This window comes from Salvelinus namaycush, chromosome 7 (assembly GCF_016432855.1).
Source record: "Salvelinus namaycush isolate Seneca chromosome 7, SaNama_1.0, whole genome shotgun sequence".
In the NCBI taxonomy this organism is placed as follows: domain Eukaryota; kingdom Metazoa; phylum Chordata; class Actinopteri; order Salmoniformes; family Salmonidae; genus Salvelinus; species Salvelinus namaycush.
Window position 1 is genome coordinate 42,423,652 of NC_052313.1, and position 24,828 is coordinate 42,448,479.

The 24,828-nt window shown below is 46.8% G+C and overlaps 2 protein-coding genes across 2 annotated transcripts in view; both read left to right on the plus strand.

Annotated features, from left to right (window-relative positions):
- ahr1b (aryl hydrocarbon receptor 1b) overlaps window positions 1-24,828 on the plus strand; it is a 70,875-nt gene that overhangs the window by 22,391 nt on the left and 23,656 nt on the right. Inside the window, exons 4-7 of the mRNA XM_038997047.1 lie at window positions 2,786-2,901; window positions 8,219-8,308; window positions 10,435-10,558; window positions 12,953-13,086. Coding sequence (XP_038852975.1) covers window positions 2,786-2,901; window positions 8,219-8,308; window positions 10,435-10,558; window positions 12,953-13,086 — 464 coding nt within the window. The remainder of the gene's footprint in view (window positions 1-2,785; window positions 2,902-8,218; window positions 8,309-10,434; window positions 10,559-12,952; window positions 13,087-24,828) is intronic.
- Window positions 22,016-23,888, plus strand: LOC120050263 (polyadenylate-binding protein 4-like). Its single transcript, XM_038996841.1, has 3 exons — window positions 22,016-23,249; window positions 23,331-23,526; window positions 23,771-23,888. Exons 1-3 carry the CDS (start codon window positions 22,037-22,039, stop codon window positions 23,886-23,888), a joined length of 1,527 nt encoding a protein of 508 aa, XP_038852769.1. The 5' UTR covers window positions 22,016-22,036.

Sequence of the window (24,828 nt, forward strand, 5' to 3'; positions counted from 1 at the left end):
GTCGTGTATTAATTAAACTGTGTTAGAGTGCCTTTTTTTTCTTTTTCTAACAGATTAAACAGAGCTGAAACTTTTTTCTATCAAGTTGAACTTATCTTCACCAAACAGAAAAGGAATGCTGATTTGTATTCTTTTACTGATACTTCCCAGTAGATGAGTTTATATCATTGCCAAGCAGAAGGGTTTAGTGTGTCAGTATGAATCTGTGTCTGGGTCTGATTATGAGTCTGGGTCTGAATCTGAGTCTGAGTTTGGGTCTGAGTTTGAGTCTAGGTCTGAGTCTGAGTATGGGTCTGAGTTTGAGTCTGGGTCTGAATATGGGTCTGAGTCTGGTTCTGAGTTTGAGTCTGAGTTTGAGTCTGAGTTTGAGTCTGGGTCTGAGTCTGGGTCTGACCCCCAGCACATTGACCTGATGGCGATAGACTTAACCCCCACAACTGAGTCCTAGGATGGTGGGTGTGTTGACCTTGTGACCCCTCTACTGTCCCCTCTAGCCTCAACCCCCAGCCCCCTCAATCAAGTCCTACTCCAGATCACTATAGACCTGTGTGTTGGTCATTTAGAGCATCATGTCCACACACTGCTCAGGGGTCAGGGAGTTGTATAGGGGTCATGCTGAAAGACTCTAGAGTCTTGTGTTACAACTCAAACTTCATTTTCTACAGTTGAGCAGTAGCCTACATCCAATATGATACGTTCATTTTGATTCCTAATATGTGTTTCTTATAGCTATATGTGTGTGGTGTTTAACGGTATATCAATATTGTAGGGCCAGGCTACTGGTTTGAGCCTGTGATCCAGACTGTGGACCATGTGGGATGTGGAGGGGGTACTGTGGGTAGAGTACTCCTAGTTAGTTCTCCGGTGAGGGCAGACTGAGTGATGGGCATACACACACACACTCACACACACACACACTGGACAGAGTGAGGCTCCATAGTGATGCTCCAGCTTTAGAGGTGCTGTGGAGATGTCACACCTGTTGGTGACCTTTCTCTCGCCGTACAACACTAATGCCTTTTCCACGTCTCACACAAGTGAAAAAACGACACTGTCCTGTCTGTCCTTCACTTTTCTCTCTTTCACTCCCTCTCTTTGTTTTCTCTCTCTCTTACTCAGTTTTTTCTTTCCCTCTCTCACTCCCTCATTCTTGTATTTTCTCTCTCTGTCTCTCTCTTTCTCTCTTTCTCTCTCTCTTTCTTACTCTCTCTCTCTCTCTCTCTCTCTCTCTCTCTATTTTCGAAAGCATATTCAGTATACTAATAATTCAGAATACTTTATCTCAGTGTCTAATTGTAAGGCTTTAGCTCTTTTCATTCCCACATCTCCTCCTTCTCTTTCTCCCCCTATCCCCTCCATGGCCTTCTCCTCCCCCTATCCCCTCCATGGTCTTCTTCTCTCCCTATCCCCTCCATGGGCTTCTCCTCCCCCTATCCCCTCCATGGGCTTCTCCTCCCCCTATCCCCTCCATGGTCTTCTCCCCCTATCCCCTCCATGGTCTTCTCCCCCTATCCCCTCCATGGTCTTCTCCTCCCCCCTATCCCCTCCATGGTCTTCTCCTCCCCCTATCCCCTCCATGGTCTTCTCCTCCCCCCTATTCCCTCCATGGTCTTCTCCTCCCCCTATCCCCTCCATGGTCTTCTCCTCCCCCTATCCCCTCCATGGTCTTCTCCTCCCCCTATCCCCTCCATGGTCTTCTCCTCCCTCTATCCCCTCCATGGTCTTCTCCTCCCTCTATCCCCTCCATGGTCTTCTCCTCCCCCTATCCCCTCCATGGTCTTCTCCTCCCCCTATCCCCTCCATGGTCTTCTCCTCCCCCTATCCCCTCCATGGTCTTCTCCTCCCCCTATCCCCTCCATGGTCTTCTCCTCCCCCCTATCCCCTCCATGGTCTTCTCCTCCCCCCTATCCCCTCCATGGTCTTCTCCTCCCCCCTATCCCCTCCATGGTCTTCTCCTCCCCCCTATCCCCTCCATGGTCTTCTCCTCCCCCCTATCCCCTCCATGGTCTTCTCCTCCCCCCTATCCCATCCATGGTCTTCTCCTCCCCCCTATCCCCTCCATTCTGGGGCAGCAGGTAGTCTAGTGGTTAGAGCGTTGGACTAGTAACCGAAAGGTTGTAAGATTGAATCCCAGAGCCGACAAGGTAAAAATCTGTCGTTCTGCCCCTGAACAAGCCAGTTAGCCCACTGTTCCTAGGCTGACTTGTCTAGTTAAATAAAGAAAAAAACAATCCTCCCCCTATCCCCCCCATGGTCTTCTCCTCCCCCCTATCCCCCCATGGTCTTCTCCTCCTTCTGTCCAGGCCAATGTTGTCTGCTTCACTGGATCATCCTCCTCTCATAATGAATGTTTGTAAACACATCAGTAGTACTTCAAACTAACATGGGCTCAGTCAGAGCAGACATGAGCCATTAGCACAGCTACAGAGAGCGAGAATAGACAGCAGCATGTGCTAGACTAGGCTAAAGAAAGCACCCCGCAATGCCTGCTGGGAAAACCTGGAACGCTGGCAGAACCCACATCAGCCTTTAAACGGTTGAAAGTTTTCATTATCAATGCCATATGATTGGTTTCATATTTGTGGTGGTGGATGGCGTTTGTTGTTTGCTAGTCAAAGTAAATGAGCCTGTTCAGAGATGGTGTTTAATGAATTGTTAATGAGCTAGGGACTTGTCATGCCTGTGTGTTTATAAAGCACTCTGACATTCACAGCAGTTCTCTGTAAACACTATTTCAAAGACTTAATCTCTCTCTCTCTCTCTCTCTCTCTCTCTCACTCTATAGTTGCCCTGAAGACCCACGCTTGCAAGGGTTTGAAGGCCAACGGTGGTAACCATGACAACAGCAAGACAACGGGATTGGTGGATGGCTGGATGCCCGAGGGTGAACTCCTATTGCAGGTTGGTGGGCAGGCCCCAGGTGCAGGGCACAAACACATGACAAGCAGTGGTACCCAAGCTGGCGCCTGCACTACACCATACATTCTGTGCACTGTAACTGTATCAAAATATGTTTCAAATCATTGCATCAAAATGTTCCATTATGTCAAGGAATACTATGAGCTATCTTTCCACATACACACACACATGCACCCGCATACACACACATCTATACACACACCACCACCTGCAGCCCAGGCACATCTGGTCTACTCCTCTCTACTCCAAACTGACCAGGAGACATAAGAAGACAACTCACTCTGTGAAGCTCATCTCATCTAGCGTGTCTCGCTTCAGATCAGGGCTGGTTTTATAGAGCACGCTGCCTGCCTGCCACAGTGCATAGCTACATGTCTTAGCATTTCCCCAAACTCTCTGGACTTCTGTTCTTTCCCTTAAGCATGCCACGAGCTTGGAGAGAGAGAGAGAGAGAGAGAGCCTGGAGAGAGAAAGCCTGGCGAAAGAGAGCATGGCGAGAGAGAGAGAGAGAGAGAGCTGTCTGGCTGAAGCGTAGCTAAGTTAAGTGAGCAGTGCTTAGATTGAAAGCCTTCCCAGGCAGGCACAGTAAGAGCCTTGATAGAGAGGCAGGTGAGACAGGAGACTGCAGGGCTCTCACACACAGCAGGCACAACATGGCAGACATGGAAAGTCTGTCTTGTAGAGGGAGTGAGCCACATGGGGACAAGCATAGATATATACAGCTGAAGTCAGAAGTTTACATACACCTTAGCCAAATACATGTGAACTCAGTTTATCACAATTACTGACATTTAATCCTAGTAAAAATTCCCTGTCTTAGGTCAGTTAGGATCACCATTTTATTTTAAGAATGTGACATGTCAGAATAATAGTAGAGAGAATTATTTATTTATTTCATCACATTCCCAGTGGGTCAGAAGTTTACACACACTCAATTAGTATTTTCTATGGGATTGAGGTCAGGGCTTTGTGATGGCCACTCATACCTTGACTTTGTTGTCCTTAAGCCATTTTGCCACAACTTTGGAAGTATGCTTGGGGTCATTGTCCATTTGGAAGACCCATTTGCGACCAAGCTTTTACTTCCTGACTGATGTCTTGAGATGTTGCTTCAATATATCCACATAATTGTTCTGCCTCATGATGCCATCTATTTTGTGAAGTGCACCAGTCCCTCCTGCAGCAAAGCACCCCCACAACATGATGCTGCCACCCCCGTGCTTCACGGTTGGGATGGTGTTCTTCAGCTTGCAAGCCTCCCCCTTTTTCCTCCAAACATAACGATGGTTATTATGGCCAAACAGTTATATTTTTGTTTCATCAGACCAGAGGACATTTCTCCATGTGCAGTTGCAAACCGTTGTCTGGCTTTTTTATGGCGGTTTTGGAGCAGTGGCTTCTTCCTTGCTGAGCAGCCTTTCAGGTTATGTCGATATAGGACTCGTTTTACTGTGGATATAGATACTTTTGTACCTCTTTCCTCCAGCATCTTCACAAGGTCCTTTGCTGTTGTTCTGGGATTGATTTGTACTTTTCGCACCAAAGTATGTTCATCTCTAGGAGACAGAACGTGTCCCCTTCCTGAGCGGTATGACGGCTGCGTGGTCCCATGGTGTTTATACTTGCGTACTATTGTTTATACAGATGAACGTGGTACCTTCGAGTTTTAATGACTCCAACCTAAGTGTATGTAAACTTCTGACTTCAACTGTATAATGATAGTGTTCTAATTCTATTTCTATGGGGGAAAGTTAAGTATTGCTGGTGGATATTGGCAGATTGGGCTCTTTCCTTAACATACAGGATCTCAGCCTAGAAAGAAAAGGTTGTACCAGGCCTGCTGAGACCAGCTGATTAGTTTGGACATTTAGAGTAGCTTCAAAAGTTATGTCCATGCCATAGCCTACTTTGGTGCCATCAAAGACAATGTTCTATTCTGTCCTGCACTTACAGGGCCCTATTTGGCCCTGCACTTAAAGGGACAGTGCCCTATTTGACCCTGAACTTAAAGGGGACAGTGCTCTATTCTGCCCTGTTCTTTGAGACTGTATCAACAGTTAACTAATGAAACAAATACCAAAATATTGTTTTGGAGTGGAATTGTCCTTTAAAGGGACAATGCTCTATATTCTGCCCTGCTCTGTGCTCTGTACTGGATGTTCAGTCAGGGGAGATGTGATCTGCTTCCTCTGCAGCATCCCCTGTTGTGCCATCAAGCAGAATCACACCGTGTCAGAACAGTCAACACAGAATCTCTTAAGACAGGCTGAGCTACGGAGGGAGGGATGGAGGGAGGGAGGGAGGGGGAGAGAGAGAGGGAGAGAGAGGGAGAGAGAGGCTTGGGGGGGAGGAAATTAGGGAACTATTGTATTTGAGAGAGAAAGAATAGTAAATGGAGAGAGAGGGGGAGAGAGAGAGAGAGAGAGATGCTAAATGAAGGCGAGGTCCTTATTCATGACATTGCTGTTGAGAGGGCCGGAAAGAGAAGGGAGGAGAAGAGATGGGGGAAGCAGAGGGGAGGGGGAGCGGTGGAGAGGAGAGGCTATTTCTGACCAGGGCTGGCTGTCTTGCTATGTTCCATTTCAGACACTTGGCCATGAATTATCGAGTGACTGTGAGGACATCCATTATTGAAAAGGGCGGTAAAATGAGAGCAGAAAGGTGTTATTTGATATTCTCCATATAGCCTAATGTACTTGACCTTTTTTTAGTCCACGTCATTCAGGTTACTTTTTCAGTGGATCAAAATATAATTCCACAAGCATTTTAAAGTTCACTAAAGGCATGGCAGAATCAATATCAGTACAATATCAGTACATACCAAAAAGTAAAACAACTGATTGTACAAAAAAGGAATGCACCCGTGTGTGTTCCCTATGGCCTGCCAGTCTGTGACATTGTTTGCCCTGCCAGTCTGTGCCAGTGTTTGGCCTGCCAGTCTGTGACATTGTTTGCCCTGCCAGTCTGTGCCAGTGTTTGGCCTGCCAGTCTGTGCCAGTGTTTGGCCTGCCAGTCTGTGCCAGTGTTTGGCCTGCCATACTGTTCCAGTGTTTGCTCTGCCAGTCTGTGCCAGTGTTTGGCCTGCCTGTCTGTGCCATTGTTTGGCCTGCCTGTCTGTGCCAGTGTTTGGCCTGCCAGTCTGTGCCAGTGTTTGGCATGCCATACTGTTCCAGTGTTTGCCCTGCCAGTCTGTGCCAGTGTTTGGCCTGCCAGTCTGTGCCAGTGTTTGGCCTGCCATACTGTTCCAGAGTTTGACCTGCCAGTCTGTGCCAGTGTTTGGCCTGCCATACTGTTCCAGTGTCTGGCCTACCATACTGTTTCAGTGTTTGGCCTGCCAGTCTGTGCCAGTGTTTGCCCTGCCAGTCTGTGCCAGTGTTTGCTGTCACTCTGTCAGGGGGCATACATCCAGACCAGATAGCATACAGGCTGGGAAAACAAACAACTAGCTGTGCCATGTTGCAGACTGGAACAGGCTTGCTCTCCCCCTCTCTGATCTTTCAACCAGTCTCTTTCCCTCTATCCATTCCCTGTTCTCTCTATCATTCCCTTGTCCTGTTTTTTTCTCTCTCAATCTCTCTCTCACTCCATCTCTCTCTTTTTCGTAGCCCTCTCTCTTTCAATCTCCCTTCATCCTTCCTTCCTCTCTCGTGATCTTTTCTCTCTCTCCATTCCCAGTGCGCCTCTCACATCCCCTTGCCACTCTGTGTTTTGTTCTGTCTGTCACGGCCGCTATAACTACAGCAGGCAGCGTTCTTTCATCCTGGACAAGTGCATGATGTCCACAGCCCCATGAAATATGAAAAATACATTTTTGATCAAGATTTTTGGTGACTGCCCAAGTCCCCCCCCCCCCCCAGGGAGGGGGCTGTGTGTTCTTCAGCTAGACAGAAGAGTCTAAATATTTATACAGAGAGCCTGAACACCGCTCTGCTTTCTGAGTGTTTATGTACGGTGTGGGGGCGTCGGGCCACGGAGATAGAACTAGGAAGTGGAGGACGGGGCTGCTGAGGAGGAGAGGTGGAAGGACTTACAGATGGCCTGGGTTGACAGTGGCAGCTTTCTGGGTGTTTTTTGAGAGAGCGTAGGCCTGCATAATAAAGAAGAAACTGAGCGAGGCTCCTCGGGATCCCATGGATGTCAGGGTTTCAGACAGGACTAGGAGCCTTCAGGCAGCTGCGAGGCTCCTCGGGATCCCATGGATGTCAGGGTTTCAGACAGGACTAGGAGCCTTCAGGTTTAAAGACAGAAATAAAGGCAGGCCAGGACAAGCAGTGTGTGGCCCTTGAGTTCATTATAGCTTACCCAGACAAACGCTAAGTAGTACGCTGCACAGCGCTAACTGGGGGAATATGATTTTGGGTCTGCCAGGTAGAATTTGAGTCATATAGCTATTTACTTGCAAAAGGGATGGAATCATCCAACCTGATATTATCTGGGTGATGTTTCTCTGGGTACCATCCGTGGAAAAAGGAAGATAATGACCGTGTATGGTAGGCTATGAGGCTATAGTTTCCATCCACTGTAGCTTGTGTAATGGGGTTCTCGTTGCTGACATGTCGGTTGGTTTAAGGAACGTGTACCCACGCACGCATATACACCTAGAGCGAACAGAGTGACGGAACGACTCCTTTGCCCCTGAGCATTGTGGGGGGAGATGGAATAGCAAAGTGTGAGACACTCTGTATGGTTCTGTGACCTACACCCCTGCCCCCTCCCTTTCTCTCTCACACCTCCCCCTCTTCCTCCCCTCCTCCCCATCTCCAGCCTGTCTTTGTGTTCAGGTGACACGTTCTCAGAGTGGGGCCGCTTGCCTCTCCTCCTCTCCTCTCCTCCCCCTCTCCTCCACAGCCTGAAGTGGTGTCATGCCCGTGTCATTGCAGTTTCTCTTTTTTGTTGCCCTCTGTTTCCCCCCTCTGTTTCCCACCTTCCGTTTCCCCCTCGCTCAGTTGTGTCTGTCAGAATAGACCAGGTTTGATAGGACCACCTGTCCTCAGGAATCTATCTTGTCTGTCTGCACGCTGTAGTCTGTCCTGCTGTTTTATACACGCTTGGTGTTGGCAGTGAAACACAAAACACACCAAATGGCACAAATGTATCACTAGAATATGGGTTGTCACTGTCTTCTCGTGATGGATACCGAACACAATCATTCAGAAGCTGTTATTCATTTGCGTCAATCTCCTCTATATCCTCTTTGTCCAGCCAAAATAATTGCCCTCTCTAAACGTCTTTGATAGCAGTACGCAGTGAAGGACATTCCCTAACTTCCTGTCTGTTGTGACTTGTTCTCCCTCCTCAGGCCCTCAATGGTTTTGTCCTGGTCATCACTGCAGAGGGGATCATATTCTACTCCTCTCACACCATTCAGGATTACCTGGGATTCCACCAAGTAAGTCTCTGCTGCTGATCACAGGGCTCGTAGCCACTCAAACCCACTGGCACACGCACCACACACGCCATACATCGTACACACACACACTGCTGCTCAAACGCGTGTGCACGCACGCACACACACACACACACACACACACACACACACACACACACACACACACACACACACACACACACACACACACACACAGCAGAGAGAGGAGGATTGGGCCTGCCTACAGAGCCACAGCATGGCACAGAGGGAGTCTGGAAGAGGTTAGCCTAGGCCAAGCCAGTTGGACTAGGCTTTACATGACTCTGCCCTCATTCTATTTACTATAGAACGACCCAGGGAGTGCTGGGACACGGACTGAAAACTATAGTCCTACAGGTTTTTGTGCCAAACCGAATCTAGCGCACCTGATTCTAATAATTAGCTGGTTGATAAGCTGAATCATGTTAGTTACAACTGGGGTGGGAGTGAAAACCTACAGGAGGGTAGCTCTCCAGGAACAGGGTTGGGAGAGCCCTGTAATACACTCTACTGCATCCTGCCCCTTCTTTGCCCCAACAGTTACAGCCAGAATGAGGGTGGACATAAATATGCTACTGTACAGTGCCAACATTCACCCAACAGTGCCTTGTGTCCTTGCCTGCCCTTTTGCCCCACCTCCGCCCCCCTCCGTTCCCTAGTCTTGCCCTCTCTGCCCTCTGGTACCCAGCCCTGCTCTGTGCTAAGCGCTTTAGCTTGCTTGAGTCCGGATTTCCACTGGATAAGAGTTTGATAACCCCGTCCAGAGAGGTCAAACGCGGGTTAATCAGTTAATAAGAGCTGATCGATAGCATATTTAATCACAGACCTCTATAAGCATGCATACTGTCTGTCCTGCGTTTGTTTCATTGATTTAACCCACAGCAGCTGATTAACTGCTCTAATAGCCTTATTTATTCAGGTTGGATCAGTTTTTGATAACGCCCATGCTTGCGTACCCAGACAAGCTGTATTAGCAATTACTATCACCCAATAAAGCTCTCTCTCTTTCCTTCTCCCTTTCCTTCTCTCTCTCTCGCTCCCCCTCTTTCTCTCTTTCCTTCTCTCTCTCTCTCTCTCCCCCTCTTTCTCTCTTTTCTTCTCTCTCTCTCTCTCTCTCTCTCTCTTTCCTTCTCCCTTTCCTTCTCTCTCTCTTTCCTTCTCCCTTTCCTTCTCTCTCTCTCTCTCTCTCTTCCTTTCCTTCTCCCTTTCCTTCTCTCTTTCTCTCTTTCTCCCTTTCCTTCTCTCTCTCTCTCTTTCCTTATCTCTCTCTTTCCTTCTCTCTCTCTCTCTCTTTCCTTCTCTCTCTCTTTCCTTCTCTCTTTCATTCTCTCTCTCTCTTTCCTTCTCTCTCTCTCTCTCCCTCTAGCTCTCGCTTTCTCTCTCTCTGTGTTCATCAGTGGAGGCTGCTGAGGGGAGGACGGCTCATAATAATGGCTGGAAAGGAGCAAATGGAATGGCATCAAATGTATATGATTACCATTCCCTTAATTCCGCTCCAGCCATTACCATGAGCCCGTCCTCCCCAATTAAGGTGCCACCAACCTCCTGTGGTGTTCACATTGCTGTAACTGCAAGCTGCTGTAGAATAAATGTTCCCAAAGTGTGAACCACACCTCTCAAGGCCTTGTTTCATTTCAACAACCATCACTTCACATCTACAGCGCTAACCGAAATCCCCTTGGATGTGACTGCCTGTCGTGGAGCTGTGTGTATGGTAATGAGAGGTAGCACTGAGATGCTAGTGTGACACGGAACCTCGGGCTGTGCTGTGTCCATGTCACCACTCTCTGTGTCCATGTCACCAACTCTCTGAGGTGGTCCAGCTCATGCCCTAACCTTCCTCCTCGCCGCAAGCCCACAAAACAAGGAGGTGTGTGTGTGTGTGTGTGTGTGTGTGTGTGTGTGTGTGTGTGTGTGTGTGTGTGTGTGTGTGTGTGTGTGTGTGTGTGTGTGAGAGAGTGTGTGCGCATCATCTTACTGATTCTACAGGAGTGAATTCAGTTGTGTTTAGATCCTTTTTTCAGTAAGTCAGACACAATAGTTCCCAGTCCTATGTGTTGGTGCACGTAACCGTTCCAAAGACCTCTCTCTTTCTCTCCTTGTTCCAGACGGACGTGATGCACCAGAGTGTGTTTGATCTGATCCACACTGAGGACCAGCAGGAGTTTAGGAGGAACCTCCACTGGGCTCTCGACCCCCCGGCCGCGCCCCAGCAGGCGGAGTCACCCCCAGGTCAGTCTTACACTGCGTCTCACTGTCTATCCCGGGCCGACCCATTTTCACAAATCTGTTCGAAGCCACTGTGAGCCTTTCACATGACTGAACTCAGCAAAAAAAAAAGAAACGTCCTCTCACTGTCAACTGCGTTTATTTTTAGCAAACTTAACATGTGTAAATGTTTGTATGAACATAACAAGATTCAACAACTGAGACATAAACTGAACAAGTTCCACAGACATGTGACTAACAGAAATGGAATAATGTGTCCCTGAACAAAGGGGGGGGGGTTAAAATAAAAAGTAACAGTCAGTATCTGGTGTGGCCACCAGCTGCATTAAGTACTGCAGTGCATCTCCTCCTCATGGACTGTACCAGATTTGCCAGTTCTTGCTGTGAGATGTTACCCCACTCTTTCACCAAGGCACCTGCAAGTTCCCGGACATTTCTGGGGGGAAATGGCCCTAGCCCTCACCCTCCGATCCAACAGGTCCAAGAACGTGCTCAATGGGGTTGAGATCCGGGCTCTTCGCTAGCCATGGGAGAACACTGACATTCCTGTCTTGAAGGAAATCATGCACAGAACGAGCAGTATGGCTGGTGGCATTGTCATGCTGGAGGGTCATGTCAGGATGAGCCTGCAGGAAGGGTACCACATGAGGGAGGAGGATGTCTTCCCTGTAATGCACAGCGTTGAGATTGCCTGCAATGACAACAAGCTCAGTCCGATGATGCTGTGACACACAGCCCCAGACCATGACGGACCCTCCACCTCCAAATCGATCCCGCTCCAGAGTACAGGCCTCGGTGTAACGCTCATTACTTTGACGATAAACACGATTCCGACCATCACCCCTGGTGAGACAAAACCGCGACTCGCCAGTGAAGAGCACTTTCTGCCAGTCCTGTCTGGTCCAGCAACGGTGGGTTTGTGCCCTTAGGCAACATTGTTGCTGGTGATGTCTGGTGAGGCCCTGCCTTACAACAGGCCTACAAGCCCTCAGTCCAGCCTCTCTCAGCCTATTGCGGACAGTCTGAGCACTGATGGAGGGATTGTGCGTTCCTGGTGTAACTCGGGCAGTTGTTGTTGCCATCCTGTACCTGTCCCGCAGGTGTGATGCTCGGATGTACCGATCCTGTGCAGGTGTTGTTACACGTGGTCTGCCATTGCGAGGACGATGAGCTGTCCGTCCTGTCTCCCTGTAGCGCTTAGGCGTCTCACAGCACGGACATTGCAATTTATTGCTCTGGCCACATCTGCAGTCCTCATGCCTCCTTGCAGCATGCCTAAGGCACGTTCACGCAGATGAGCAGGGACCCTGGGCATCTTTCTTTTGGTGTTTTTCAGAGTCAGTAGAAAGGCCTCTTTAGTGTCCTCTTTAGTGTCCTAACTGTGTCCTTAATTGCCTACCGTCTGTAAGCTGTTAGTGTCTTAACAACCGTTCCACAGGTGCATGTTCATTCATTGTTTATGGTTCATTGAACAAGCATGGGAAACAGTGTTTAAACCCTTTACAATGAAGATCTGTGAAGTTAATTGGATTTTTATGAATTATCTTTGAAAGTCAGGGTCCTGAGAAAGGGACGTTTCTTTTTTTGCTGAGTTTAGCTAGCGATGTATGTTTGATGCTTTGTTGCAAATGTACAGATGGCATACATACAGTATATATGCCATACTGAAATTGAACTTGTGGAAGGGGCTGAGGTGAACTACTAGCAGAAAAAAAACAAAGATAAAAAGGAGATGCTTTGTTTCAGTATGGTAGTTAGTCGTAGTGAAGTCGTCATTTAACTTTAAAGTGACACATACGGGGACAGCATACACCACACTGGTTGACGTTCACGACTAGCAGAGACAAAAACATGGAAACATGATCAAACGAAGATCTGCAATGAGTCAGCCTGAAGTCACTCAGACCCAACGGGTTAACTCTTCCCTAAAAACAGCTGACCCCAATTTCATCCAGCTGAGCTCTGTACAGCGAGGGAAGGAGATGAGAGAAAGAGAGAGGAGGAGGGGGAGAGAGAAAGAGCATGGAGAGGAGGAGGAGAGAAGATGGAGAGAGGGAGGTGACCTTTATCAGGCTCTCCATGGCATTGAGGGTAAATGTTAGAACACACACACATCCGTCTGTTTTAATTAGGCAGGGGTTAGAGCTAGCTACCGTAGCGTTACCGTGGTACTTTAGAACAGGGACGGAATGGACAAGAGGCAGGGACAGACTGGAGCTACACACCCACACACACACATAAGTGCACAACACACACATACACACACTCACCAAACATAATGTGGGAGCATCTGGACCCTGTTAAACTCTGTTCAACAGACATATTAATAGACCACAAATGACGTAGGCATTGAATATAGTGATTTGACTTGGTCCTTGACCTGTTTCTATTCCTCAGATGGAAAGCCAGTCCCCAGCTCATCCCTGGTGACCTATAACCCCGATCAGTTGCCTCCAGAGAACTCCTCCTTCCTGGAGAGGAACTTCGTCTGTCGCTTCCGCTGTCTCCTCGACAACTCCTCTGGCTTCCTGGTTCGTAACCAATCATATTCCTCCTCTCTCAACCTCATATGCACAGGAGTACTGGAGACTGACATGTCTCCTTTTAGGAATATTATTCTTGCAATGATGTTTGAGCTCATGTTCAAGATTTGCCCTCCATTGAAGACAGCCATTGTTGGACTTATGGCCTGTGTATGCGTGGATATAAGGGAGAAGGCGTGTAAGTGTCTGTGCGTGCGAGCGTCCTTACTTCCATGTGTACTGCATTCTTTCTTGCGTGCGTACGTTTACAAGTGTGTGTGTGTCAGATCACACCTCGAGACATCAACTTTATTAGAAGAGAGTGTTCCGGCCTACTTTACCACTGTGACTGTGTCCCATGACTGTACTGAGGGAGGCTGAGCTGTACAAGAACAAAGGCCTCGGAATACCCAGACACTTCTAGTCTGGCCCCTGGCGTGGGGTGTCCCGACTCCCGCCAGAGAGCCCCAGAGGCAGGCGCTTTACAGTGCTACTGTACCACCTCCCCCCTTATCCCAGAGCTACCCTCCATTACTGACCCCTGAACTACTAAATCTCCCCTACCCCCCTATGCGGGGGCACCTATCCTCCCTCTGCAGAACTCTGAGCATTCTACTTTCCAGGGCTACCTCCCCCATTCAGACCCCTACCTCCCACTTCCTCTGTCCCCCCCCCCTCTCCTCAGAAGCCCAGTGGTGTGAGACCAAAATATGCTATTTTCTCCCAGCTAGAAAATACAGGGCTCCCGTTCACTTCTGACTCCTGCACCCCTGCCTCCCCCTATCCTTCCTGGCCCTACCACCCCCTTTCTCCACTTCTCCGTCAGAAGCCCAGCACTCTGAGGCCAAAGGACACTATTTTCTCCCAGCTACAGTAGCTAGAGAGCTTATTAGCCTGGTCAGCGTGGTGTCGTACCACTTCAGACCACGGCGGGATCAGAAGCCACTACCCACCCTCAGTAATCCAGCTTAAAGAGCCACAGGGTCGTGGGGAAAGGGCTTTAATCTGCCTTCCAGAGGAGGAGAGCACCCAGAGAGGAATTTGCTTAGTCAGAGTAGCCTCGAGGACTCCCAAAGAGCTCAATCTTCTCCTCAGACTAAAGGGTGAGAGGGAGAGAGAGAGAGAGAGAGAGAGAAGGACAGAGCCAGAGCACATTGACTGGGCTAGAATACAGTAACATACAAGTAAATGTATTGCTGTAGGGGCCTAGAGTATAGTCCGCGTGCAGTTAGTATAGCATACTCAGAGAGCTGTGAGGGATATCAGCCTGTGCTTGCTGTTAAATCTGGCATGCAGAGCTCATGGTGGTGGCGTGGGTGTGTCATAGTGGGCCCTCCTGCCTGGTGAGCAGAAGGGGGAGACCCCCTCGCGCCCTCCTCTCCTGCGCTCTTCCTAGACTCTCCATCTCACCGGTACAGAACGTGACCATGCAGAGTAGCGGGGGTCTGGTGGTAGGGGAGGGGAAGGGAAGGGAAGAGGAGAGTAAGATCGGGGTACTTCCCAACTCTGTGGAGGTCATTTGCGTGAGCGGTAAGTCCAGGGTCTGCCTCAGTCTAATTTCCATAGCATTGTTTTGGTAATCCTATTGCTATTTGAGGGTAGATTATTGCACCTCGCCTTATGCCCAGCAGGATCAATTAACAAGTGCTAGGGGGAGATTTTTAATTTTTTAATTTCACCTTTATTTAACCAGGTAGGCTAGTTGAGAACAAGTTCTCATTTACAACTGCGACCTGGCCAAGATAAAGCAAAGCAGTTCGACACATACAACAGCACACATGGAATAAACAAACATACAGTCAATAATACAGTAGAAGAATAAGTCTATATACATTGTGTGCAAATAAGGTAAGGGAGGTAAGGCATGGCCATGGTGGCGATGTAATTACAATATAGCAATGTACAATATAGATGTGCAGAAGATGAATGTGCAAGTAGAGATACTGGGGTGCAAAGGAGCAAGATAAATAAATAAATACAGTTTGGGGATGAGGTAGTTGGATGGGCTATGTACAGGTGCAGTGATCTGTAAACTGCTCTGACAGCTAGTGCTTAAAGTTAGTGAGGGAGATATGAGTCTCCAGCTTCAGTGATTTTTGCAGTTCGTTCCAGTCATTGGCAGCAGAGAACTGGAAGGAAAGGAGGCCAAAGGAGGAATTGGCTTTGGGGGTGACCAGTGAAATATACCTGCTGGAGCGCGTGCTATTGTTGGGTGCTGCTATGGTGACCAGTGAGCTGAGATAAGGCGGGGCTTTACCTAGCAAAGACTTGTAGATGACCTGGAGCCAGTGGGTTTGGCAACGAGTATGAAGCGAGGGCCAGCCAACCAGAGCGTACAGGTCGCAGTGGTGGGTAGTATATGGGGCTTTGGTGACAAAATGGATGGCACTGTGATAGACTGCATCCAATTTGTTGAGTAGAGTGTTGGAGGCTATTTTGTAAATGACATCGCCGAAGTCGAGGATCGGTAGGATGGTCAGTTTTACGAGGGCAGCATGAGTGAAGGATGCTTTGTTGCGAAGTAGGAAGCCGATTCTAGATTTACTTTTGGATTGGAGATGTGTAATGTGAGTCTGGAAGGAGGGTTTACAGTCTAACCAGACACCTAGGTATTTGTAGTTGTCCACATATTCTAAGTCAGAACCATCCAGAGTAGTGATGCTGGACGGGCGGGCAGGTGCGGGTAGCAATCGGTTGAAGAGCATGCATTTAGTTTTACTTGCATTTAAGAGCAGTTGGAGGCCACGGAAGGAGAGTTGTATGGCATTGAAGCTCGTCTGGAGGTTAGTTAACACAGTGTCCAAAGAAGGGCCAGAAGTATACAGAATGGTGTCGTCTGTGTGGAGGTGGATCAGAGAATCACCAGCAGCAAGAGCGACATCATTGATGTATACAGAGAAGAGAGTGGGCCCAAGAATTGAACCCTGTGGCACCCCCATAGAGACTGCCATAGGTCCGGACAACAGGCCCTACGATTTGACACACTGAACAGAGAAGAGAAGTAGTTGGTGAACCAGGCGAGGCAGTCATTTGAGAAACCAAGGCTGTTGAGTCTGCCGATAAGAATGTGGTGATTGACAGAGTCGAAAGCTTTGGCCAGGTCGATGAATACAGCTGCACAGTATTGTCTCTTATCGATGGCGGTTATGATATTGTTTAGGACCTTGAGCATGGCTGAGGTGCACCCATGACCAGCTCTGAAACCAGATTGCATAGCAGAGAAGGTACAGTGGGATTCGAAATGGTCGGTAATCTGTTTGTTAACTTGGCTTTCAAAAACCTTAGAAAGGCAGGGTAGGATAGATATACGTCTGTAGCAGTTTGGGTCTAGAGCGTCTCCCCCTTTGAAGAGGGGGATGACTGCGGCAGCTTTCCAATCTTTGGGAATCTCAGACGATATGAAAGAGAGGTTGAACAGGCTAGTAATAGGTGTTGCAACAATTTCGGCAGATAACTTTCGAAAGAGAGGGTCCAGATTGTCTAGCCCGGTTGATTTGTAGTGGTCCAGATTTTGCAGCTCTTTCAGAACATCAGCTATCATGATTTGGGTGAAGGAGAAATGGGGGAGGCTTGGGCGAGTTGCTGTGGGGGGTGCAGGGCTGTTAACCGGGGTATGGGTAGCCAGGTGGAAAGCATGGCCAGCCGTAGAAAAATGCTTATTGAAATTCTCAATTATAGTGGATTTATCGGTGGTGACAGTGTTTCCTAGCCTCAGTGCAGTGGGCAGCTGGGAGGAGGTGCTCTTGGGAGGAGAGGGCCATAAGACCTACCACACCATACTGACCTCGCATGAGAGGATACATGCCGAGAGGAGAGGAGGAGGAGAAGTAGGAAAAAGGAGAGCAGAGGAGGGGTGGAGAGAGTTAGGGAGAGGTTAGTTGAGATGAGGAGAAGGGAGGACGAGGCCCAACTTCAACTCATCAATCAGAAGAAAGAAATGAATTCCACCATTTACCGCTCTCATAAACTTTGTGTACTATTTCTATCTCATCTTTGAATTGTTGATGTAATCACTACAGAGGACTCAGAGCGGAGGACAAAGTATCCAGTTACATTACAGTACTTTGGTGTGTTTTATCCCTTCCTTGCATGTTCTCTAATCTTCAATGACTTCCGTCTCCCCTCAAGGCCCCCTCAGCCTTGTACAATGTTGTGTTCCAAATGACACCCTATTCACTATATAGTGCACAACTTTTGACCAGAGCCCTATAAGCCCTTGTCAAAATCAGTGTGCTAAATTGGGAATAGGGTGCCATTTAGGACGCAGTCCAAGTCTCATCTGGTGACATCAATTCCATCCTAAACATCATGCTCCTATTATATGATGGTTATTACATACAGCATGGTGTATTGTATCTGACTCTAGTAGAAGAATAGTGAACAAGTTAATTGAATCATTTTGCGTTTCCTCATTTTGCTGAAGTACTGGGAACTCTAATGACATTCTCCCTTGAGCATTCAACTGTTATAGAAGGTAAAAGAGATGCAAGTCCATTAATGTTAATGTTTCTTTTGTTCCATTCTTGTTTTTTATATGGGAAAATATTCAACATGACATTGTTGATTATAATAATGCATGTTGTCTAGATCCTTGCACGGTTTTTGTTGCTGTTAGAATCCATCAACTAGTAGGCCATGAAATCTTAAGAGGCTACCGTTTGGCTCAGGAAAAAGCTATTTCTTCCTGTGAGAATGTCTTGCTTCGACATTCACTCATGTGCAATGTTATCTGACTAAAGATTGCACTGGAGACTGACTTTGAGCAGGAGACACAGCCCCATCAATATTCCAGTAGGATATTCAAGCTGTCACACAAATCAAGCTCAAAGAATGATGCTTTTGCTGGTTTGACAGTTGCATGTCCCAGTGAATTGACACACATACAGTAGTTTCATTAGTTCGTCCTGGTCGTCTGTGCTGTAGTCTCTCTTTGACACACTGTTAGCTGACCAGCGCATTCAATATTTGTTTCTGGTTCCGTGATCATTTGTAACCTAGTAGTAGCAAGTCCAGACCTTCATTAAATAAACAAAAGGTATGTTCCCCAACCAGAACCAAATCTTGCGTGCTGGCCATGTAAACGAGAGACTAGGTCATTTGTACTGCTCTAGTAGCGTTCTATTCAACTACAGCCCTTCATTACATAAACAGAAGGTCCAGTATGTTCCTAACCTGAAGGTCCAGTATGTTCCTAACCTGAAGGTCCAGTATGTTCCTAACCTGAAGGTCCAGTATGTTCCTGACCTGTAGGTCCAGTATGTTCGTAACCTGAAGGTCCAGTATGTTCGTAACCTGAAGGTCCAGTATGTTCCTAACCTGAAGGTCCAGTATGTTCCTAACCTGAAGGTCCAGTATGTTCCTAACCTGAAGGTCCAGTATGTTCCTAACCTGAAGGTCCAGTATGTTCCTAACCTGAAGGTCCAGTATGTTCCTGACCTGAAGGTCCAGTATGTTCCTGACCTGAAGGTCCAGTATGTTCCTGACCTGAAGGTCCAGTATGTTCCTAACCTGAAGGTCCAGTATGTTCCTAACCTGAAGGTCCAGTATGTTCCTAACCTGAAGGTCCAGTATGTTCCTAACCTGCAGCTTAAGCAGAAATCCACAGGACAGGCGTGAACTCAAAAATACCGTCCCAGTGCACCTCAACTCCTAGTATTTACCCAAAGCCAATTAGCTCTAAGTCTTGATGTTTTAACAGGGACAGAAGAAGAAGTTCCCTTTCATTAGCTCCATGGCACTCCATCACTGTCAGGAGAGGGACTGATGTGTTGCCGTGGAATCGCACCACGGCGAAGGAACAGAACATAACATGGCTCTCGAAGTATCTTCTCCGATCCGTCCTGTCCTGTCCTGTCATGTCACACAAAGAGCTCAGAGCGAGCCTGACACTGACATGTCGTGCACGTCACATGTCGGTTACTTACTGTGAATGTAAATAAGTATTCCTGCCCCTCCAGCGAACCGTGCGACCTGCGTGCTCTGCTGTTCTGTGTTGTTTCTCATCAAGGTGTACCACGCATCCACGTGATGGAGATAGATGGATGGTTCTACTGTAGTGTAGTTTGTGTATGTGCGTGTGTGTTTAATGTAGTGCAATGTAATGTACTTCTACAATGTCCCTCTGGGGCTCTGGCAGGCAGGGGAGGAGGAGAGTCTGAAAGTTTTATCAGCCCAAAAGCCACATGCAAAGGCTTCCCTGACTTTTCTAATTAGCAATTTGACGAGCAACGTTATGGCCTGCTAGGTTATCACTGGGGATGACGGGGAATCTTGGATGTTTACAGTGTGATCGAAGGGCCCCCAGGCCTCCAGCCAGCCTAGCGAGGGACAGAGAGACAGGCTCAAAGACAGGCTCAGCCGTTAAGACTGGTCTCTCTCTCTCCATCTTCCTCTCGCTCTTTCTTATCCTGTCTCTCTCTTGCGCGCTCTCTCTGTCTCTTTGTCTTTGTCGCTCTCTTTCTTCTTTCCAGAGGTGACTGTTGTAAATAACGCTTGATTGCGTGCGACAGGGAGAAAACGAAACAGGCACTCTGAGTGGAGTAGGGAGAAGAGAGCACGTGTGATATATCATTTTCATTGTCACAGAGGCAGCAGGGGAATGTGTCATGCAGTTGAATGGGAGAGCGAAGGGAGAGTCCTAGTCTCTCTCTAGTCTAGACTGCTGTGGTTGGCTAAGGGAGATTGTTTGAAACATTTACTCTCTCCTGTCACTCCTCGGCTCTCATACAAATGAATAACACCCCCACTGTAGTATACAACCAGATATATAGCAAACGGTTCAGTTTTACAGGGGTATTGTTCATTCAACCTCTCACTGAAGGCGCAACGACTGTGAACCAACCGCTATTCCTCTAACCTGAGTGCGTGGTTCCTCTCTCTGTCCGATTTGAGTATAGAAATCATTCCAACCTACTATTTTCTATTTTATTATTTGTGTTTTATCCATCGATAAAGAGAACATGCTTAGTGTTGGCCATGTGTATCCTGTGTTGGAGTTATAATCGTCATTTATATCTACAGTTGAAGTCGGAAGTTTACATACACCTTAGCCAAAGACATTTAAACTCAGTTTTTCACAATTCCTGACATTTAATCCTAGTACAAATTCCCTCTCTTAGGTCAGTTAGGATCACCACATAATTTTAAGAATGTGAAATGTCAGAGTAATAGTAGAGAGAATTATTTATTTCAGCTTGTATTTCTTTCATCACATTCCCAGTGGGTCAGAGGTTTACATACACTCAATTAGTATTTGGTAGCATTGCCTTTAAATTGTTTAACTTGGGTCAAACGTTTCGGGTAGCCTTCCACAAGCTTTCCACAATAAGTTGGGTGAATTTTGGCCCATTCCTCCTGACAAAGCTGGTATAACTGAGTCAGGTTTGTAGGCATCCTTGCTCGCATATGCTTTTTCAGTTCTGCCCATACATTTTCTATAAGATTGAGGTCAGGGCTTTGTGATGGCCACTTCAATACGTTGACTTTTTTGTCCTTGAGCCATTTTGCCACAACTTTGGAAGTATCCTTGGGGTCATTGTCCATTTGGAAGACCCATTTGCGACCAAGCTTTAACTTCCTGACTGATGTCTTGAGATGTTGCTTCAATATATCCACATAATTGTCCTGCCTCATGATGCCATCTATTTTGTGAAGTGCACCAGTCCTGCAGCAAAGCACCCCTACAACATTATGCTGCCACCCCCGTGCTTCACGGTTGGGATGGTGTTCTTCGGCTTGCAAGTCTCCCCCTTTTTCCACCAAACATAACGATGGGCATTATGGCCAAACAGTTATATTTTTGTTTCATCAGACCAGAGGACATTTCTTCAAGAAGTACAATCTTTGTCCCCATGTGCAGTTGCAAACCGTTGTCTGGCTTTTTTATGGCGGTTTTGGAGCAGTGGCTTCTTCCTTGCTGAGCAGCCTTTCAGGTTATGTCGATATAGGACTTGTTTTACTGTAAATATATATACTTTTTACCTGTTTCATCCAGCATCTTCACAAGGTCCTTTGCTGTTGTTTTGGGATTGATTTGCACTTTTCGCACCAAAGTACGTTTATTTCTAGGAGACAGAACCCGTCTCCTTCCTGAGCGGTATGAGGCTGCGTGGTCCCATGGTGTTTATACTTGCGTACTATTGTTTGTACAGATGAACGTGGTACCTTCAGGCGTTTGGAAATTGCTCCGAAGGATGAATCAGACTTGTGGAGGTCTACAATAAAATGTTACTCATGTCCAAGTTGGATATATGATACAGAGGTCTTAGCTGATTTCTTTTGATTTTCCCATGATGTCAAGCAAAGAGGCACTGCGTTTGAAGGTAGGCCTTGAAATACATCCACAGGTACACCACCAATTGACTAAAATTATGTCAATTAGCCTATCAGAAGCTTTTAAAGTCATGACATCATTTTCTGGATTTTCCAAGCTGTTTAAAGGCACAGTCAACTTAGTGTATGTAATCTTCTGACCCACTGGAATTGTGATAATGAAATAATCTGTCTGTAAACAATTGTTAGAAAAATTACTTGTGTCATGCATAAAGTAGATGTCCTAACCGACTTGCCAAAACTATAGTTTGTTAACAAGAAATGTGTGGAGTGGTTGAAAAACGAGTTTTAATGACTCCAACCTAAGTGTATGTTAACTTCCGATTTCAACTATATCTATCTCTCTCTTTGACTTCCCAAACTGTTAAAAAATAACGATTGGGGTACATTTATTTATGTGTTCAAATTGTAAATATTTCTGTTTGCTATCTAAATCCTGTTAACTACATGACTATGATGCAATAAAGAAAAGATGGAACATCAGAATTGCATTTCACGCTACATCACTTATGACATCACAAATGAGTTAGTTCCGGGAATTTAAGTACATGACAGCTGTTCATTCACCTGTCATTCTGTGTTATTGAGCTAGCTTCAATACGTGTGAATTAGGTCCAAAATCTCCAAAATGAATTCTTTGTATGTTGGTGACCTCCACCAAAATGTCACCGAGGCAGACCTAAACGAGATGTTTAGTGAGGCTGGACCAATCTTTTCTGTCCGTGTATGTAGGGATCGGCATACACATCGTTCCCTCGGGTACGCCTACGTTAACTTTTATCAGCAAGACGATGCTGAGCGTGCCCTGCTCATGTTCAGCAATGATATGCTCGAAGGAAGATATCCACGCATCATGAGGTCTGATCCTGACTGTACCCTGAGGAAGAGTGGGGTGGGAAACATCTTCATCAAGAACCTGAACAAGAAGTCTATAACAAACAAAAACCTGTACGAGACCTTCTCAGCATTTGGAGACATCTACTCTAGCAAGGTAGTTTGTGACGAGAATGGCCATTCCAAGGGTTATGGTTATATTCAATACAAGACCCAGGAGGCTGCTGATAGAGCCATCGAGAAATTAAATGGCATGTTAATGGATAACGAAAAAGTGTTTATCGAGCGCTTTAAGTCACGCAAAGAGCGAGAGGAGGTGCTTGGAGCCAAGGCCAGAGAGTTCAACAACGTGTTTGTCAAGAACCTTGGCAGAGACACGAACGATGAGAAACTGATTGAGCTTTTTGGAAAATATGGACCAACCGTTAGTGTCAAGGTTATGAAAGACGATAACGGGAAGTCGAGTGGGTTCGGTTTTGTTTGCTTCGAGAGGCATGAGGATGCACAGAGAGCCGTGAACGAGATGAACAGGAAGGAGCTAAACGGGAGACTGATATATGTAGGCCGCGCCCAGAAGAAAGCAGAGCGCCAGGCGTTGCTGAAACTCAAGTTTGGGCAGAAGAAGCCTGAGCCCAAGGCCAAATACAGAGGTATAAATCTCTTTGTAAAGAACCTGGATGATGCCTTTGATGATCACCGTTTAAGGAAGGCGTTTTCTGCATTCGGAACAATCATCAGCGCCAAGGTGATGACGGAGAGCGGCCGCAGCAAAGGCTTTGGCTTTGTTTCCCTCTCATCCCCCGAGGAGGCCACCAAGGCTGTGACGGAGATGAATGGCCGTATTGTGGGAACCAAGCCACTTTACGTGGCCCTGGCTCAGAGCAAGGAACAGCGCCGACAATACCTGGCAGAGAGGTACAAGCAGAGGATGGTCAGTGTCATGGCAGTGCCTAACCCCATCATCAACTCCTACCAGCCTCCTATCCCACAGGTAAATCCAAACAAGAGTCCATGCAGAAAATCATATATCCAACTTGGACATGAGTAATGAACATTTTATTGAGAAATGCTAACTTCGAATTCCATAGCCTTTTACTTCAATGTGTACATTCCACAGGCCCAGTCCCATGCAGCTGCCTACTACTTCAGCAACCAACTGGCTCAGCTGAGTTCCAGCCCTGGCATGATGCCCGTTCAGCGGATAGCAACTCAGGCCTTGGGCCAGCGCCCACATCATCCTGCCAGTGCAGATGCAGCCACTGCCATGATCAAGCCTCAGTACAAGTATATGTGATACAATTAAATGTGCCTTAAATAAATACATAAGTACAGTACCATAAAGTGTACCAGCAATCAATATGCTCATCATTCATAGTGTGAGCTGTATTGATGTCTAAGCAGTTTGATTGTTGATGTTTAGGAATTCCTATATGTGGAACATACCGCCAGCTTCTCATTCATGAACAAACGTGACTGAAGCAAGCTTTGTTGTGCTCGTGAATCATTTCTCATATCTTCTCCCTTTCAGGAATTCAACATTCGCAGCTGGCGATGGCGTACGCAATAATCCTCTGCTCCCCACGGCAGTCCAGGAGCCTCACCAAGCTAAAGCCGGACAGAAATCTGTCCCAAACACTGGAGCTTGAAGCCAAGAGAGGAACAGGGTCCTTCAAACTTCTTTCACAGAAGAAGAAAGAAACATTTTAACAAAATTATATTTTACAGTAAAGGCCCAGTGCAGTCAAAATTATGTTTCCTGTGTTTTGTGTCATATAACAGCTAATGAAACTAAGACTGTAAAAGTATGAAACATATTTATCAGTGTTATATCCTAATAGTTGCTGGTTGAAAATACAATCTACACAGGACCTTGTAATCAGCATGTTTTGCATGGGTGGAGTTATAGCCTGCCTAGTGACATCACCAGGCAGCATAAGTTAATATACCAATAACAAAGAGAGTTCCAAACCTAGCTAGTTTTCAGGTTACATATCACTCCCACTAAGCCCCTCCAATTAGGTCCCTCACTCAGACCACTCCCAGACAGTCCTAAAAAATGTGTTGTTTTGCTAAAAAGCTATTTTGGATTATTTTTGACTATTTTATTGGAAAACTATTACAGTAAGGCACTTAATTGTTACGCAGAAATGATTTAATATTGAGATGAAAACGGCTGCATATGGACAAAAACAATTAATGTCATAAAATAAGCTAGACCTTGAAAGAAACAAGGGTCATTTTAGGTCTGGAGAAATGTGAATATGAGTTTCCTTTGTTTTCCTTTTTTTTTTTTATGTGTGTGTTTGTGTGTAGCTGACATGAGTCGTGCTCATGGTTGATCATGGTCTCGTGATGGGGAAGCCATGCCTGCGACTTTAAAAATCATTGTCGGCCCATGGCCCTAAAGGGAGTTTCCTCTTGGTCTAATGGATATGATGGTGTTGTTGCTTGGCACCATGTAGACACTTGTGTACTCCATACCCATGTTCTCCACCAGCTTACAGCACAGCTCCACGATCTGAGGGACAAACTGGGGGAGAGGGAGAGTGGAAGAGTGGGAGAGTGGAAGAGTGGAAGAGGGAGTGA